This window comes from Galeopterus variegatus, unplaced genomic scaffold, assembly GCF_000696425.1.
Source record: "Galeopterus variegatus unplaced genomic scaffold, G_variegatus-3.0.2 Scaffold3367, whole genome shotgun sequence".
NCBI classification, from domain to species: domain Eukaryota; kingdom Metazoa; phylum Chordata; class Mammalia; order Dermoptera; family Cynocephalidae; genus Galeopterus; species Galeopterus variegatus.
This window is the reverse complement of record NW_007729478.1, coordinates 75379-95009: the sequence shown is the minus strand read 5'-3', so window position 1 is coordinate 95009 and position 19631 is coordinate 75379. Positions and strand designations below refer to the sequence as shown.

Below are 19631 nucleotides of genomic sequence, written 5' to 3'. Positions count from 1 at the left end.
TCACTAGCCACATTTCAAAGTAACTACTGAAGTAAGCCCTGACTGGTCTCAGTGAGAAGAGGAATTATTTGAGTGGAAAACACTGGAGATAAATCCTTCAGGGATAATAATCTGACCCTTCAAAAACTCCCCATTATAGGTAAAATGTCACACAGTTCATGGAAATGGCATCATGTTCTCAATTCCTAATAGCACCTGCTGCTCCTGTTCAACCATACAGAGCTACGTACAGAACCAAACCCATACACTATTTCCTAATTTTGTGCCTTTGAACATCTTGTTCTGCTTTGGTGCTTCCCCCAATCTGTCCACTCTTAAAAATACTGCTAAAGTGTCAATTCCTTTGTGAAGCATTTTTATCATTATATCCATCTCTTCCTCCCAACCAATCAGTTCTTTCTGTACTTTTATACTTTTTATAACTAATAGTCATTATATGTGTGTGAGTGTGTAGAGGGTGCTAACACTAATAAAGCACATGTACTTCACAGGGCCCTAACCTTTAGTGTAGTAGGGCCACAGCCCTTAGCTGTTAGAAGGACCACAGTCCTTAGATCAGGCTGTAACTCAGTAGGATCTTTATCTTAGTAGGACCACAGTCCTTAGCTGTTAGAAGGGCCAAAGCCCTTCAGTTTAAGCTATAGTCCAGTGGGGCCACAGTCCGTCGTTTTAGCAAAGCCAGAGCCTTGTAGTTTGAGGAAGAACCTAACCTTTTAGTAATGCACATAGAAATGCTAAGTCTGGGGGAAAACAGAAAAATTTCACAGGACTAAAAAGTCTCCAGTGTGGATATGAGAATTGTAACACAGCATAAGTGCTTGCTCTAAGGACAGACGCCTTTGGTGCAGCTAAACCTAATTATGGGAAAATATGTGTACTGAAAGCTTCAAGGCTAGTCTGCCAATTAGCGGCTGGTCCCACATTTCACCTTTGACTACTTCTCTAAGTTTCCTGGGGAACTAAGGGTTGCCGTAACAATTATCTCATTGGTTCTCTGTACGTCACATTGCTTAGTTTTATGACTCCTTTGATGGCAAATTGCTTAAACTATTTTTTTTTCCTTTTTTTTGTCTTTTTTTGTGACCAGTAACGGGATCGCAACCCTCGGTGTTGCGCCTGTACCACGACCGGCAACGGGATCGCAACCCTCGGTGTTGCACCCACACCGCGCTCAACCAGTGAGCGGACCGGTCTCTATATGGGATCCAAACCCTCGGCGGGAGCGCCGCCGCACTCCCAAGAGCCGCACTCTACCGAGTGTGCGACCAGGCCGGCCCAAGAATAATAGCTCTTTTAAAAATCTACATAAACTGTGTAAATCACGGGCTGCAAATTAGAATTCATGGTCTTGTTAGGTTCTAGAATGTGTTGTGAGAGACATATATGCCTATAAATCCAAGCTAATGTCATGATTATAGTGCTACAAGCAACATTGTGATTTTATGACTTCATCTAAATAACGTAGTTTCTAGAATTGTTACAAACATCATGACTGAGCAGCAATCTTTCACTTATTAATTACATGGCATAACTTCGTATAGCATACATTATACGAAGTTATACGAGTGCGCCACCGGGCCGGCCCTGCTTAAACTATTTTTAAGTTGCACCTGCTTTAATGAAAATTGTTATGTAGCCAGTTTGTTTATGTTTTCACTATGACTGATTAACCACCTGTGTTCTTTTCTGTAACTTTTTGTCTGCACAATAAAAAACGGAGAAAAGCCCTGATTCGGGGTCATTTCCCAGGAATTCCTTCTCTCTTGAAGAAGTCAACTCCTGGGATTTAACCCCTTCGGGCCTCTCACTGCTCTGGAAAAATGGGCTTTGAGTAATCCTTTGTGTCTCCATCTCCATCACCCCGAGGGAGAGGTGACATGAGTGTATGTATATCACAGTAACCCTTGCCCTTACAGATACAACATTCCCAGATACAATTATTTCAAAATGATCTTAAAGTTTTTAACAAGCAACATGACAAAAGCATGAGCATAAACTTTATACACGTCAACACTAACATGACGGTATCCCCTAACCAATAAATAAACCTAGGAGAAGATCCAGTACCCACATCTTAATGAGGCTTTGTTGTTCTCTACTGGTCAAAGTAAATTCAGTAACTCTTAAGGGTTTAAAGATCTTAAACTTTTCAGTTATATTTATTACTTTCAATTAGAGAAACTATAATTGATTATTAAGCTAATGAGTTAGTTTAGGTGCAGGCAATTCAATTTATATAGTATTGACATTCACTCAATATTTACTATGTTACAGACACTGTGCTGGATACTTTACACACATTATCTTTAATACAGTGGTTGTAAACTTGTAGCCTGCAGAATGAGGACACAGATGTATTTTGTTTGATCCACATGACTCTGCTTTGGTTACTTTGGCTAGTTATATTTTTTTTTTTAAATTGTTTATTTTATTGAATTTCCTAGAAAGTTTTCAATTTTTAAATTTCTACTATTACCGATTTTTATTTCCTAATATTGTTTGTTTTTGCCTTTTTTATTTTAATCTATCATTTTATGTCATAATTACTGTTTTATACAATACATATTTTACATAAGACAATAAATATGTCTTTTCTCACTGGCTGTTTTTTGCCTTTGTTGTTCCATCGTTTCACTATGATATGAAAAGAGGTGGCATTTATTTATGTATGTATGTATGTATGTATTTATTAATTTACTTTTCTGCTGAGGGTTGATAATGCATCTTTAATCTGAAGATTCAACTTTTCATCAACCTTGGAAAACTCTCAACTAACCATTAACCCCTAAAATGCTGCTTTTCCCTTTGCTAGTACATCCTTCTGGAACTCATTAAATATCTATTGGGCCTTCTGATTCTATCCTCTACATTTTTGAACTCCTTTATGTTTTACATTTTTCTGTGCCACATTTAAGGTAGCCTATCTTCCACTTCACTAATTCCTCCTAAACTATGCATTGAATTTTTAATCCTAAGAAGCATATTTTTCTTTTCTAGACATTTGATTCTTTTTTCCAATCTGCCCATTGATTTTTCAAAATATCCTGTTCTCTCCTCGTTATTTTGAGCCCCTCTATTAGGTACTGAATCATCTCAATCATAAATTCAATTTACATCTTTTATATTGTCACTCTATCATTTCAATGTCTTGCTGGTTCTTCCTATGGTGGCTATTGTCTTCTAACTATTACCATAGTCTCATCATGAGACCTGGGCATTGGGGGTGTCTCTCCAAAGAGACTTCACATTTGCTTCTGTAGAGGCTCGAGGGGTATCAGCATTCTGATACCAATTTTCATGTTGACTTCTCACCTTAGGCATTACAGTATAAATTTAAACCAAAATATATTGTATCCTAATAATCTTAACATTGAAATAAAACTTATGTTAACCATTTTATGAGATAAAAACATGGACAAAATTGGGTTAATAAGTGAGGCAAAAATATACCTTTTCAGCTGAAGAACCTGTCAGGACAAAAGTTGAAAAAACTGGAAGTGGATATTTGGTTTGAGTATCCCAGCATTCAATAGTGGCTCCCATTGGAAGGCAGAAGAGAGGTACAGATTCTGAGAGTGGAAATGACTCATAGTCATCTTCTGGATATCTAAAAATTAAGCCTTTTGAAAAGAAGAGACAGTGATAAATTTTTTTAAATAGTTACTTTTCCATAAATTACATATACCACATATTAATAGGATATTTTAATACCAAATTTCTGGGAATATTTGTGTGAAATTTCAAAATCAATTTTTCTCTTGCAATAACAGAAATTTAAATAAATTAACAAATTTAGTATTTATATTTTACCCATGGATTTATAGTTAATTGTTACATAGAAATTTATTAAATATACTGGTCAAGACCCTACTCAACCAGTGTTTACCACCAATCAATATATTTTCTTCTACATCTGCCACCACCTTGTGGAGAATGGTAATCAACATATAGAAAAATCTGTCAACTATTTCAGTTAGTCTTGAGTAAAAAATTGAAGAAGGAATATGTGTAATGAAATAATGCCAAGGCAACAGAAATTATCGCAGCCCTTAAACTCATCTTGAGAGAGAAGCAGTGTAAAAGGCACGCAAATGAAAAGTAAACGAGACAGATACCCTTGTGACTGTGTACAGGGTATGTGAGACCCAGAAAGAAGGAGCAGGGGCCACTCTGAGAACCATTAACAAAGCCCCTTCAAAATAAAGTAGCTACATGGCATCAGTAAATTAGCTTCTAATGTTCAACAGACCACCTCTAAGTTAAAAACTTGAAAATCAACAGAGGCTGCCTGTTAGCTCAGTTGGCCAGAATGCAGTGTTGATAACACCAAGGTCAAAGGTTTGGATGCCTGCCCCAGCCAGCTGCCCAAAAAAAAAAAAAAAAAATCTTGAAAATCAGTAGCAGAATTTTGAGTCCAAATTCAGTCTCCAAAACTCTGTATTCTAAAATAAGTGTCTAATATCAAATACCTGAATACTTTTGCAAAGCTTCTTTCCACATGGTTTTTTTTTTAAGAGATACCTTCTCCCCATCAAAAAAAAAAAAATTTTAGGAAATCACATACAATCAACACATTACGGAAATATTATCAGTATCACATTAAAAATGATGCTGAGTTTTATAACGATTATTTGTTGCCTTTATTTTTATATAACAAATTAAATAGTTTGATTCATCAGAATGAATGTTTTTACGGAACAATAAAGATTTTTCAGATAGGGATTTGCCTGACTTCCCTGAAGTAAAACTTTTTTTAAAAACTATGCATAATTTAAAAATAATTGCTACTGCTTCTTTTCACAGAGCAGTATGAGGGGTCTTCAAAAAGTTCATGGAAAGATTCAGATTATCTTTTTAATTCCATTTTTCCACGAACTGTTTGAAGTACCCTCCTATTCCACTATCTCTTCTATTTACAACTGGAGCATACCTGTATTTTCAGATTTTATCCCACAGTACCAGTGGGATGAAGAGGTCACACTTAAATCTTTATAGCCCTTGACACATTATTGTGCTGTAAGAATGTGGCAACAGATTTCTCAAATACTTCATGGCAGAAAAGTTTCTCAGGCCCTCCTCTCCTCCATATAGCTGATTCTTTGCAACAACGGAGAAAGGAAGCAAGTCCACCTTTCATGGCAAGTAACACGTGGTTTCAAATCAGACACACAGAGATAACAAAAGGAAATATAAGAAGTAAAGATGCAGTTTGACACCTTTCTGACTGCCAAAATATAAAAGGTCAAAGAGTAAGCAGTTTTCCATTAAATTTAAATCTACTGGTATACACCAAAACCTTGAATGTTTATTCCACATATGCTTGCTTTGGATAAAAGCTTTAATTTAATTAACAGCATGTTTTTGTGTGTGGAAGGGGGTATATTAAATACATCTTGTAGTCTGTAATGTATTTAAGAAAACATGCCTTTACATGCTAAAATTATAAAAAATTCAACTTTATGAATAGATCGATTCCACAAATTACATAAAGGAGTATCTTTGTCTCTTCCAGCCAAATATTAATGAGCACCAATAACTAATAGAGAAAATTTTGTTTTTAATTCACTTACCAGCTTTATATGCTATTGCATTTGAAGCAGGCACCGACTTCTTATAACAAAGAAACACACTGGAACCCCACTGTAAAATATAAATTAGCTTTAAAAAAAAGACAAAAGAGTGACCCCCAAACAAAGGAAGACTGGGGTCACTGGAGTGATATGAGGTTATCACCTCTACAGGCAACCCTGTCTTCAGTAATAGTTATGGCTGCATTTGTCCTCTCTGCCTATACCACGCTAAGCTAATATTTGCTTAACCTGAATATATTTTTCAAAATAAATCTGACCCAATAATAACCTTTAGTAGTACAAAACTATATATCAAATGTACCTGTTCAATTTTCTTCTTCACTAGAGCCCTTTAAAAAAACAAGTATGCTTGGGCCGGCCCGTGGCTCACTCGGGAGAGTGCGGTGCTGATAACACCAAGGCCACGGGTTCGGATCCCACATAGGGATGGCCGGTTCGCTCACTGGCTGAGCGTGGTGCTGACAACACCAAGTCAAGGGTTAAGATCCCCTTACCGGTCATCTTTTTAAAAAAAAAAAAAACAAGTATGCAAAACTACAATATTTAAATCAAAATAAATAAATAAAAAGGAAAAAAACTACAATATTTAAAATAAATAAATGTAAGGGGATCCCCCACCCACTCTCCCTGCAGTAACCCTTGAAGACACAACTGAAACCCAAAAGCTGAGAAAACCTCTATGTTAATGTAACAGAGGCAATATTAAGATTTACCAAAAAATAAATAAATAAAAATCCCTCATATAAAATATCCTTTTCTGTGTACAATTATTATAATCCTCAGATAGGATTTTTTAAATTATTATGAATCAAAAAATTACAGAACAAAACTAATAAAAACAACAATCACGAAAATATAAAATGAGAGTAAATTACATACTCAGTAGTAAACAGGAGTCTATGAAGTATCACTTTTTGTTTGCTTTCATATAAAACTTTGAAAATAAAACAACTTTATTCTCACCATTCCACAATTTAAGTTTTTGTCAACTTTGCAGAAGGTATGAGGAGGGGTTTCTCCTTTACTGGTTACAATCACACAGATATCAGTTACAGCCAAGGAATTCTGGGGTCGGATTGGAGGAGCCCTTCGATAAGTGATAAAGATTCTTTGTGAAGTAGTTGAACTATTGTTGACATTGGCACAGCGACCATAGGGCGTGGCTTGGATCACTTCACATCCTGGAATAAGCCGTTCTTTCCCTTCATATAAAACTCTACATGACAGGGAGGGGAGAAATAGACAAACAGATAAACAGATACATACATACATACATACATACATACATACATACATACATACATTTCAGGTTAATGCTGGTTTTCTTCTTGAAAACAAAAAAAAATTGGGGGGGGGGTCTCTCCTATTGTTTCCCAAATCTTTTTTTTTTTTCCCTTTTTGTCTTTTTTCGTGACCGGCAACGGATCGCAAGCCTCAGTGTCGCTCCCGTACCAGACCGGGATCGCAACCCTCGGTGTTGCTCCCGCACCTCGCTCAGCCAGTGAGCGGCCGGTCTGTATGTGGGATCCGAACCCTCGGTGGGAGCGCCGCAGCGCTTCCCAAGCGGCGCACTGTAGCAGTGCGCCACCGGGCCGGCCCTCCCAAATCTTAATTACAAACCAAAATTAAAATTATTACTTTGGGAACTATAAATCTCTGAACTATTTTTCAAAAGCTAGAATATATTTAAGAAGTGAACTTGATTTTTCATTGCTTACTACAAGAAATATATGAAAAACAAAATACAAACATCGTCAAGTCAATTCCTAGAAGTATTCAGATGTTTTCAAAAAAATTTCCTTTTATAATTCCTGTCACATTTTTACCTTTAAAAATCCTTTGACTGAAAACTACAAAATATTACTTACAGAAATTAAAGGAGAGCTTAATAAATAAAAAGACATTTCTTGTTCATGGGTGCTGTGAATTGAATTGTGGCCCCCAAAGTCCATGTGTTGGAAACTTGACCCCCACTATAACTGTTGAGGGTGGGAAATCCTATTATGATAATTGAAAGGTGGGGCCTTGAAGAGGTGATTAGATTGTGAGCACCATGCCCTGGTAAATGTATAAACTGATTGATGGTTTAATGGTGGTCATGGGCATGGTTCGGCTGGCTTTAAAAGGAGAGCACATGAGAATCTCTTTCTCTGCTCTGCCATTCTCACCATGTGGCACCCTATATTATAGTAGTCACCTCACCAGATGTGTTCACTGGACTTTGGACTTTCCAGCCTCTGAAAATGTAAGCAATAAATATTGTTTCTCTACAAATTACCCAGTTTCTGTTCTCAGCTATAGAAACAAACTAATACAATGGATAAAAAACAATATTGCTAAGATGGCTTTATTCCTCAAACATACCTACATAGTCAACACAATTTCTGGCTAAATGCTTGCTCCCCCCCCTTTTTTGCTTTTCCATAGAATTGACAACCTGATACTAATGTTCATGTGGAAATGCATGAGATCCAATATAGCCAAAGCAATGTGGTAAAAGAACAAGGTTGGAGAACACACACTTCCCTACTTTAAAACTTACTACAAATTTCCAGTAATCAGTACCATGTTGTACTGGCATAAGGATAAACATATAAATCAATGGAACAGAATGGAGAGTCCAAAATTAGGCCCTTACATGTACAGTCAATTGATGCTGACAAGACTGCTAAGACAATAGGGAAAGAACAGTCTTTTCAACAAATGGTGCTGGAACAACTAGATATCCACATGCAAAAGCATGAAGTTGGACCCCCCCTTCCTTATACTCTGCACCAAAAAACTCAAAATAGATCAAACAACTAATTAAAACTACAAAAATCTTAGAGGGGCAGGCCAGTTAGCTCACTTGGGAGAGTGTGGTGCTGATAACACCAAGGTTAAGGGTTCAGATCCCCATACTGGTCAGCTGCCCCCCAAAAAAAAAAATCTTAGAAGAAAGTGGGAATAAATCTGTGTGACCTTGGGTTAGACAAAGCCTTAGATGTGATACCAAAAGCACAAGTAACAAAAGGAAAAATAAGGAGCTGGCCAGTTAACTCAGTTGGTTAGCAAGCAGTGTAGTGTTATTAACACCAAGGTCAAGGGTTCAGATCCCCATATCAGCCAGCCACCACCCCCCCCCTAAAAAAAAAGAAAGAAAAAGAAAAAACAAACAAGACTTCATCAAAATTAAAAACTTCTATGCTACAACTGATACCATAAAGAAAGTGAAAAAGACGGCCCACATAATGTAAGAAAATATTTGCAAATCATATATCTAATTAAAGAATTCTTTCCAGAATATGTAATGAACTTTTATAACTCAAAATAAAAAACGAAACAATTTTAAAGGGGACACAGGGCTAGGAGAAAAAGATAAGGAAATTCTGTACTATGCTTGAAACTCTTGTGTAAAACTAAAACAAAATGTATTATTTTTTTTAAAGTGGGAAAAGAATCTGAATAGACAAATCTAAATTTGTCCAAAGATGATTTACAAATGGCCAAATGCACATGAAAAGAAGCTCAATGTATTAGCCATCAGGGAAATGCAAACGAAAAACAATTGAGATGACACTTCACTTTGAACCTTGCTTCTATGAGATAAAAGAGTTCCATGTATGTCCAGAACCAGAATGACATTATGCTTTACAAGGGTTTCAGTTAGTTGCTGAGACAGTGCAGACTTGCAAATGTATTAGCCTAATCAAGAAGTTCAAATTGAAGAAATGGAAAATCAACTCTCTTGACCAAGTTAATTAGCATAAATATATAAATATATAGTAAAAAGTGTAAAATCATCAGTTAAACCTCTCCTCTGTCATGAATGGCTTCCTTTCTTTGGAACTGCAATGGAAGAGGGTGTTACTAGTGTATAAGAAGTTCATTGAAGGGCCAGCCCATGGCTCACTTGGGAGAGTGTGGTGCTGATAACACCAAGGCCAAGGGTTCAGATCCCTATATAGGGATGGCCAGTTAGCTCACTTGGGAGAGAACCTGGTGCCGACAATACCAAGTTAAGAGTTAAGATCCCCTTACTGGTCATCTTTTAGAAAAAAAAAAAAAAAGTTCATTGAGATGGTATAGAATTTGAGGCTAGGCAAATGTTTGTGTGGCCTCCTTAAACCAGCTGTTGTGATGTTATTGTGTGTGAGTTAATTAGAATAAAGTGATTTTCTTCAAAAAAAAAAAAAAAACAGAGATACCACTTCACGTCCACTGGGATAGCTATAATCACAAAGACAGATACCAACAAGTGTCGATGAGGATGTAAAGAAACAAATCCTCATACATTGCTAGTAAAAATCAACCACTTTAGAAAACAGTTTGACAGTTCCTCAGAGAGTTAAAAATAGAGTTTCAACATAACCCAGCAATTCTATTCCTAGATATATACCCAAGAGAAATAATAACATACATCTACACAAACACTTGTACAAAATGCTCGTAACATTATTAATTACAGCCAAAAAGTGGAAACAATCAAAAATGTCCATCAATGAATGAATACACAGAATGTGGAATAGCCATACAACAAAATATTGCTCAGCAATAAAAAGGAATGAAACACTGATACATGGTACAACATGGACAAACCTAAACATGCTAAATGAAAGGAGTCAGTCATAAAAGACCACATATAATATAATTCTATTTATATGAAATGTCCAGAATAGGCAAATCCATAGAGACAGAAAGTAGATTAGCAGTTGCCTAGGGGTAGAGGATAGGAAGGGGTATCTGTGAGTGACTGCTTATGGGTATGGGGTTTCTTTTTGGGGTGATGAAAATGTTCTAAGACTGATTATAGTGATGGCTGCATAACTCCATAAACTCACCAAATACGGTTGAATTGTATTATAAAGCCTCTGTATTTTAAATCACTATAGTATTGGCAAGTGAGTGAACAGAAAGAAAAATGGAACACAAGAGAAATCCAATATATGAAGGTGACATCTCAATACACTAAGGAAAACATGGACTTTTTAATAAGCGGTACTTGAATAACTGGATTGCCATTTGGAAAAAAATATTCTATCTATACTTCACACTATACACCAGAAGGGCTCCTGGTGGATTACAAATCTAAATGTAAAGAATGCAACCATGGGCCGGCCCGTGGCTCACTCGGTAGAGTGCGGTGCTGATAACACCAAGGCCCCGGGTTTGGATCCCACATAGGGATGGCCGGTTCGCTCACTGGCTGAGCGTGGTGCTGACAACACCAAGTCAAGGGTTAAGATCCCCTTACCGGTCATCTTTTAAAAAAAAAAAAAAAAAGAATGCAACCATACTAGTGCTAAAAGAAAACCTAGCAGTGGAAAAAGTGTTGCTATGACTCAAAATCTAGAAGCAATAAAGAAGAGAGTAGGAAAATAAACTACATAAAATGAACTTTACATGACAAAAAACACCATAAGCCATGTCAAGAGACAAGTTACAAAGTTGGAGGAAATATATGGCAATTTATTTCAGAAAAAGTTCATCTTCCTTTTTTTTTTTGGTGGCTGGCCAATACAGGGATCTGAACCCTTGACCTTGGTGTTACAACACCACTCTCTAATTAACTGAGCTAACCAGCCAGCCCTCATCTTCCGAATACATTAAAAAAAAACTCAAGAGTTCAGATCCCCTTACCTGTCAGCCACCAAAAAAATAATAAAAATAAAAACACAAAAACTCCTTAAAAAAACAAGAAAAAGGCCCCAAATCTGTTTATAAAGTAAGCAAAAGAAAAAAGGAAAATGGCCCTTCAGCACATGAGGAAATGCTGAACCTCATTAAAATTACTCTGAGAGACTGACAAAAATCTAAAAGTCAGATCACATTGTTGATGCGGCTGTGGGAAAAGAAGCACTTACAGATTGTGGTAGTATAAAACAGAACAACCACTATAAAGGGAAATTTGGTAACATTTAACAATATTACATATGTATTTATGTAATGCCCTGCAAGGATCTACCTGAAAATATACTTCCACAAATACGTAATAATAAACGCACAGTTATTCATTGAGGCATTCTTGTAATCGCACAACATTGGAAATAATCCAAATGTCCATCAATAGAGATTTGGCTGAATAAAGTAAACACAGTCACACAAATAAGTACTATACAGTTATTTAAAAGAATGATAAAGATTTCATGTTCAGGTACTTAGTGATTCCCAGTATACACTGTTAGGTGAGAAAAGCAAAGTGCAAAATAGCGTATATAGTATCTACATTTTAAGGGGAAGAAATAAGATTACACACACTTATGTATTTGTTTATTTTTGTAAAAACACAATGAAAGGATAATCAGAACCTAAATAGAAAACAAAGAAGAGGACAAAAAGTATAGAAGAAAGGAGTAGAGGGGATAGAGACTGAAGCAATATCTCTACATCTTCACATGTTTTAAACTATGCCAATATTTTCCATATTAAAATAAAAACTGGAGAGTGAGAACCGGACCCCCCCTCCCACAACCAGGCACACCACCAGCACCAAGGAACATGCCAAAAACATCATCTCCACGTGCGTGGCCCACCACAGTCACCACAATAACCATGGCTGCCAAGAGAGTGGCTAGACACCACAACCACCACGCAGATGGTCCACCAGCCACCGGAGTGCATTGACACAAGGAGAGTCACCAGCAGAGATAAAGAAAAGAAGAGGATGTCTCTCTCCACAAAGCCCATTCCAGAGTGACAGAAGAAGCATCTATCTACAATAATATTGAGGGACCTGATCACACCTCTCAGCATTGTATGATCATCTAAGCAACAAATCAACAGAGTAACCATTATTCTTTCAGAAGGAGAGAAGAAATCTAGGGTACTTAGAGAGGGGAGGAGGGAGGATGAGGGAGATGGGGTGAGATTGGACAAGGGGCATAAAGAATAAGTATGACTTGTAACAATATATATGCTAATATTGATTTGATCAACATATCTCAACACTGAACCCAAAAAAATATGTATAAACAATTTTGATTCAATAAAAATTTTTAAAATTATAAAAAGTAAAAAATAATAAAAAATTGGGCCTGGCCCATTAGCTCACTCAGTAGAGTATGGTGCTAAAAACACCACAGTCAAGTGTTCTGATCCCTATAACTGCCAGCCACCAAAAAAAAAAAAAAAATTTTTTTTTTTAAACAAATGAAAACACAAACAGAGATAGATCAAACTAGCTGCATGCCAAATTGGTAACATAACCACACAGGAAAACTATTTCATATAATTTTTTAACACAATACTCTGTAAATGCCTAATGGAGTATATTCTAAAGACAGGGATCTCAGTAAACAGGTTTACTATTGGTAGTAATACTGATATTGAAACTCTGAAATTACTTTATATATAAAAGATAAAGTAATAAGTAATATATTTACATCATTAGGAGCCAGGATTTTCAGTGTAAGAGAAACAAGGCACAATTCAAAATGAGTTAAGAAAAAGTTCTTTAGTGTTAAATTTGAACTTGAAATATTAATATGAACTCATTATTTAAAATATAAACATATATATATACACACACATATTTATAAAATACTTCCTAGTTTTGTCCACTAAAAGGGCCCAGAAGAAACCTTGATAATAATGAATAGCTCCAGATTTTGATTGACACAGCAGTCAGCCTGAAAGGGCTCCCACTGGCCAAATTTGGAGCAATTTGAGCAAAAAGAATAGGGATTATAATTGATTTTTATCACGTGGAATAAATAAAATTCCACAAGTCCTCAATCATACTCTAAACAACAAAATGAGACACAGAGAGAAAATAGAAAGGCTTTTCACTACAAAAAAATGCCAGTTAAGAAATGTATTTTTCGGGCTGGCTGGTAGTTTGGTTGGTTAGAGCAAGGTGCTGGTAACAGCAAGTTCCAGAGTTCGATCCCTGTACCAGCCAGCCACCCACCAAAAAGTGTATTTTTTGAAATGATAAAATTAGAAAAGTCTCATTTTACATGCCCCAATGTAAGATCTAATTCAGGAAATGATCAATGGATGCTAAAAAACAATAGGTGAAAAGTTGCTAGGATACATGATGCTTAAACATTGCCCACTACTCCACAAATTACTAATAGGAAAATAAAAATGCCTTTACAATAGGTATCTGGCTATCACCACCTTAACCAAGTAATTGAACTTAGCACTACTAATTATGGGACAATCTGTCACGACATGCTTTCCTGGTGTTATTTGACATGACCTATAAGACTTCTTGCCAAAAATATTTAACCTAAATTTAATCTACACTTTAAATCTAAAATCTTGGTTACAGGAAATACTGACAATAAAGGAACAAGTTAAACAACATAACGAGGAAATAGATAAATCCAAACTGTGGACCATTCTACGTACAAGACTAGACTCTTCGGAATGTCAATATCATAGAAAAAACGTTGGGGCTGTTCTAGATTAAGCAGACTAAGGTATAATAACCAAATGTAGTGGGTGAACGATAACTAAATCCTGGATTTAAAAATAAAGCTACACAAGACATTCTTGGAACAAATATGAAAATGTGTATGTGGAATAAGTATTTTAAATTATGAGAGCATGACTGGACTAGCCAGCTAGCCCAGTTGGTTAGAGCACAGTGTTACAACACCAAGGTCAAGGGTTTAGATCTCTGTACCGGCCAGCTACCATAAATAAAATAATAAAATAAATTAAATTAAATTAAAATAAAATAAATAAATAAATAAATAAATAAAATATAATAGCACTATTAATTTTCTATATATTGTGGTTATACAGGAGCATGTCTTTTTTTTTTTTTTTACAGGAGTATGTCTTAAGAGATGCATGCTGAAGTATTCATGGGTAGGTAAACTGTCACAATATCACTAGCTTTCTTTTAAATAGCTTAGCAAAAATACAGGAAAATGTTAATTTGTTGGTGGAAACTGTATTATACTATAGTCTATTATCGAGGAGAAAGTATATTTGTGTTTATTATAATATTTTATCAACTTTTCCATGTTTGAAATTTTTCAAAAAACAAAAGAACTGCAGAAGCAAATCACTTGAAAGTCAATGAATCTGTTAAAGGGAGGAAGATAAGAACTTTGCATGGCAGTCTATGATTCTATATCTTTATAAACACATCTGGTATATAAGATAAAATAGTGCCCTATTTAAACTATACTTTGGTTTGGATCCCCATATCAGCCAGCTGCCAAAAACAAATAAATAACAGAAATTTTTAAAAAATAAATTATACTTTATAGCATATATGACATTACTATGGGAATATCAGGTTTTACATATTTTAACTTAATATCTTTTCAAGGAGAAAAACTATTATTTTTATAAATATCTCAGTTTATAAAACAGTCAAAAGGCCAAAAGTTTAGCAATAGTGTTTCATATTAAACTGAATAAGATGGGTATTTGTCTTTATAGCAGCTAATAGGTTTTCCAAACCTCATCAGAGTAAGGAAAGAGTCGGGGGAAAGTGAGAACAGTTCAAAACATTTAAGTCACCAGATATTAACAATTATTTGATCTGGGAAGAAACATTTATATCATGATCAGCTCAAGGACAACCATACACTCTAGCAAATCTGGATTAGTAAACTATGGTAACAGAAATTAGAAGCCTTGGGGAAATGGAAGATGCATATGAAATAGCCTCTTGCAACCTGAAAGCAACTGAGTATGACGAAGTCATCACTTTATTCTTAAATTGTGTCCCTAAATCATAAGCAACAACAATCGTTCAGAGACTCATATCTTTCAATTATGACTATATGGTGGGGAGTGGGGACAAAAGATGGCCTTTAAAAGATGGCTAAAAGAAGAAACACAGAAGGCTGAAAACAAGATGAGTACCAGGCTGGTTTCCCTTCATCTGACATGGAGATTACCAAAATTTTATCCTATACTCATCCTTATAAGAGTATTACCTATCTTCTTAAGAAAACCATATAGAAAATAAAAAGAACTGACAATAAAATCATTGTCATTTCACTGCAACCCATAACTTATGTTCACACCCATTCTAACTTCCTTTCCCCTTCTCAAAGGAAAAGTCTCTCGCATGAAAGACTAATGCAGTCATGCGCACTGTTGACATCACCCCTTCAATCTATTTCATAATTTCATTCTATCAAATATCTCCCTTCTCCACTGGTTTCTTCCTTCAATATAAAGATGTTCTAAGTTATCCCCTGAGAGAAAAGTTATTTAAAAAAAAAAAAAAAAAAACAGCCCTTGACTTCATATTTCCTCATACCCATTCTCCCCTAACCCTCAGGTATCCTAAACCATTCCTTCTGAGGATTTTGCTTCTGGGAATAAAATACAGATTTTGATTGAGGTCTGGGGCAATGCCTGAGATTCTGAATTTCTAACAAGCTCCCAGGTCCTTTGGACTATGTTGGTCTACGGACCACACTTTGAGTAGTTAAAGCCCATAACTAATTTCCCTTTCCTTTAAAGTCAAGCTTCTTTTTAAAAGCCTTTAATATTCCAATTCCCAATTATTTCTCAACCCTTTTTAACATGGCTGCTGTGCCCTATGATCCTATAGAGTTGTAAGATCACCATCCTAATTGTATTGACTTGATGGAGAACCACAGTAGCTAAACAGGGTGGACAATATTAAAGGAGTTAAATGGATGCTACACAAATGTCAAGTTAAGATAAGGACAAACCAGGGGCTGACCTGTTAGCTCAAGTGGTTAGAGCACAGCTTTATATACACCAAGGTAACGGGTTTGGATCCCCATACCAGCCAGCAGTCAAAAAAAAGATAAGGACAAATCATCCTTTAGCTTTGGAAATCTGAACACAATGAGAACCTTACAACAATTTCACGGGAGCCCTACTGCAACAGTGGAAGGGGTGATGAGCGTAACAAGTGGTGGTCAAATGCTGCAGGTCACTGTCTCTTAATATCTGAGCAACTATCAATAGAACAACCAATAACCAAGTGTTTAAAATAAATAAATAAGTCAGGGAAATCTGGATATGTGATGATATTAAGAAATGAACCTTATTTTTAGATGTGGTATCATGGTTATATTAAAAGAGAGATTCAAAATAAGAAAAATCAATATAATAAATCACATTAATAGAAAAAAGGGCTAGCTGGATAGCTCAGTTGATTAGAGTGCAGTGTTACAACACCAAGGTCAAGGTGAGTTCTGTTCCCCATACCAGCCAGCCACCAAAAAAAAAAAAAAGAAAGAACAAAAGAAAAGTATCACATGATTATCTCAACTGACAAAGGAAAGGCACTGGACAAAATTTAACACCCATTCATGATAAAATCTCTCAGAAAATTAGGAATAGAAGAAAACCTCCTCAACACAAGAAATTGCATTTATGAAAAACCCACAGTGAATACCACACTCAAAAGACTGAAAGCTTTCTACCTAAGATCAGGAACAATAAAAGATGCCTGTTTTTATCACTGCTGTTCAACATTGTACTAAAAGTTCCAGCTAGAGCAATTAGACAAGAAAAAAAAATACAAAAGCATCCAAACTGCAAAGGAAAAAATAAAACTATCTCTATTTGCAGATGAGATATCCCATATATAAAAAATCCCAAAGAACCCACAGTAAGTCCTTAGAGCTTACTTATAATGAACAAATTCAGCAAAGCTGCAGGCTACAACATTAACACTCAATCACTTCTCAGCCTTTTGGCTAAAATCAACTGAAGATTAACACTCAAAAATCAGGTGCATTTCTAAACACCAACAACAAACAATCTGAAAAGGAAATTAAGAAAACAATTCTATTTACAATAGAATCCAAAAGAATAAAAATATCTAGTAATAAAATTAATCAGGAGGTGAAAGACTTGCACAACGAAAACCATAAAACATTGCTGAAAGAAATTAAAGACCTAAATAAACAGAAAAAATCCATGTTTATGGGCTAGAAGACTTAATATTGTAAAGATGGCAATATTCCACAAATTGATCTATAATTTAATGTAATTTCCATCAAAATTGTTTTTTTTTACATAGATGGAAAAGCTGATCCTGAAATACTTGCTGGGATGCTCTCAAATATCTATAATCTTTTTACTAATAGTAATATAATAAACAGAACACTTTAATACATGACATACATGTATGGTAAAGTATTACAGGTATTCTAAAAGCACATTGTTTTTACACAAGAGTCAATGTAGACATTTTGGGGGGAAAAAAGCCTTTGTAGGATTTTACAAAGAAGAATGTTCTTCACTGACTGTGGACTAGATACTAAATACTTCATGACAACTACACTCCTTCTAAGCTGCAAATACCCTCCTCCCAGCACCAAAAGCCACACAACATAACTAAATTTTTTAAGACAGGAACACTTATTTGTTAAATGAGTTGAGGGCTTCGCAAAAACTCACTATATAACCAAGTAGCTCCTTAAAAACATACTGTCTTTTATTATTGCTTCCCATTATTTTTTTTTTTTATTAATAAGCTTATCTGATAAGTACAACAGAAACAAAATCACATTTCAGGGTCTAATGCCTTCATTTCAATATTCTTTTGAAAAAAAATGATCTAACAATTCAAATACAATGCAGAGAAATTCAGTAAGGGTGGATACAGACATATATTACTATACTTGATCCTGGGATAACAAATAACATTTAAAACTAACAAGAATTTCAAATTTCTCCTCCCATGCACCTTAAATAAATTGTATTCTCTTCACAATAGCAAAAGAAAATAAGTTACCATACCCAATATCTGTAAGGGGTGGTTTATCTCTCCCTCTCTTATAACAGAGGAAAAGTTCTGGGCTTTTCAGACTTCCATAGTTCAAGTTTGCTTGGAGAGCTGATGGAGTGTTTTCAACACAGGTGTAACCTTCAGGTACTGTTTCCCCGGCTGATTTAATAATAACTGCAATATCTGTAATTGGAGCTTTAGGTCCAGTTGACTTAGTATCTAAACGATTTATTTCTTGATCCAAAAGAGTAGATGTATCAGTGAGACCTGCCACGACAAAGTAGTCTGTCACTCTTGGTCCTTTGTCTTCTATCATGGCTGCTGTTATATTTCCTAGAAAAGAGGGTAAAAAAGACATCAATTAAACTAAATAATTTATCCTGACTCACTAAAATTAAAATATCCTTGAATTAACAATGATCAGCTAACACACTTCCCAGCTGGATTTATAATCAAATTGTCATTCTGTAGAAGAAAGCTTGCTTTTATCATCTTGTCAGCTTTTACCTCCTACAAAGTACAAATTAATAGCATCAATTCCTTTGTAACACAACTATGATCCTTTCATGTGCCTAAGGCTCTATTAAGAATAACTGAACTGACCACCAATGTCAAGAGTTCGGATCCCCATACAGCCAGCTACCCCCTCCCCCGCAAAAAAAGAATCAAACTGTCAAAAGGTGGGCTATGGTGCTTTCCTTTGAGCGAAATGTACTTAATGAACACTTTTCAGACCATTTAAGAAATGATTCTCTTTTATGAGAATTTAAACAAATTGAATAGATCATGAATTAGTCAAGTTCTAACACAGAAAAATAAAGGAAACAGTAATATAATTACAGCAGTCTCTCAACAATCCAGTTAGGACTCATCCCTTATAAGCAATAAACTTTACATAGACACCATGTAAAATAAGTAAGTTTAGTAATCATCAAATATTTCATATATAAATACCAAACAGAGCATAAGAAACTACAACCAAAGAATATACAATGTATATAAAATACATTTTAAGAGACTTAGGCGCTACGTGGTAGAAATCTAGAGACTATGAACGTTGAATCAAGGTTTTCATTTTAAACTCAATATCTCTAACAATAAAATTAAGCTTCTGAAGTTTTGAATATTTCCATGGATTTCATGTGCTTTTCAAAAACAACTTTATTGAGGTATAATTTACACACAATAAAATGCACATACTGTACAATTTGGTAAATTTTCACTAACATATGTACCTGTGAAACCAAGATAATGAACATATTCATCAACAGCCACAATTTTCTTGTACCTCTTCATTATCCCTACTCCCCAGGCAAGAAATCTGCTTTCTACCACTACAGATTAGTTTCTAGAATTTACATAAATGGAAT

The 19631-nt window shown here is 35.3% G+C and overlaps 1 protein-coding gene across 1 annotated transcript in view; it reads right to left on the bottom strand.

Annotated features, from left to right (window-relative positions):
• The window catches only part of DENND4C (DENN/MADD domain containing 4C), an 86476-nt gene extending 67899 nt beyond the window's left edge, over positions 1-18577 (bottom strand). Inside the window, exons 1-4 of the mRNA XM_008584765.1 lie at positions 18273-18577; positions 6555-6807; positions 5571-5640; positions 3451-3620 (exon numbers count right to left, since the gene is read on the bottom strand). Of these exons, the coding sequence (XP_008582987.1) occupies positions 3451-3620; positions 5571-5640; positions 6555-6807; positions 18273-18577 (798 nt within the window). The remainder of the gene's footprint in view (positions 1-3450; positions 3621-5570; positions 5641-6554; positions 6808-18272) is intronic.
• Between the last annotated feature and the right edge of the window lie 1054 nt (positions 18578-19631).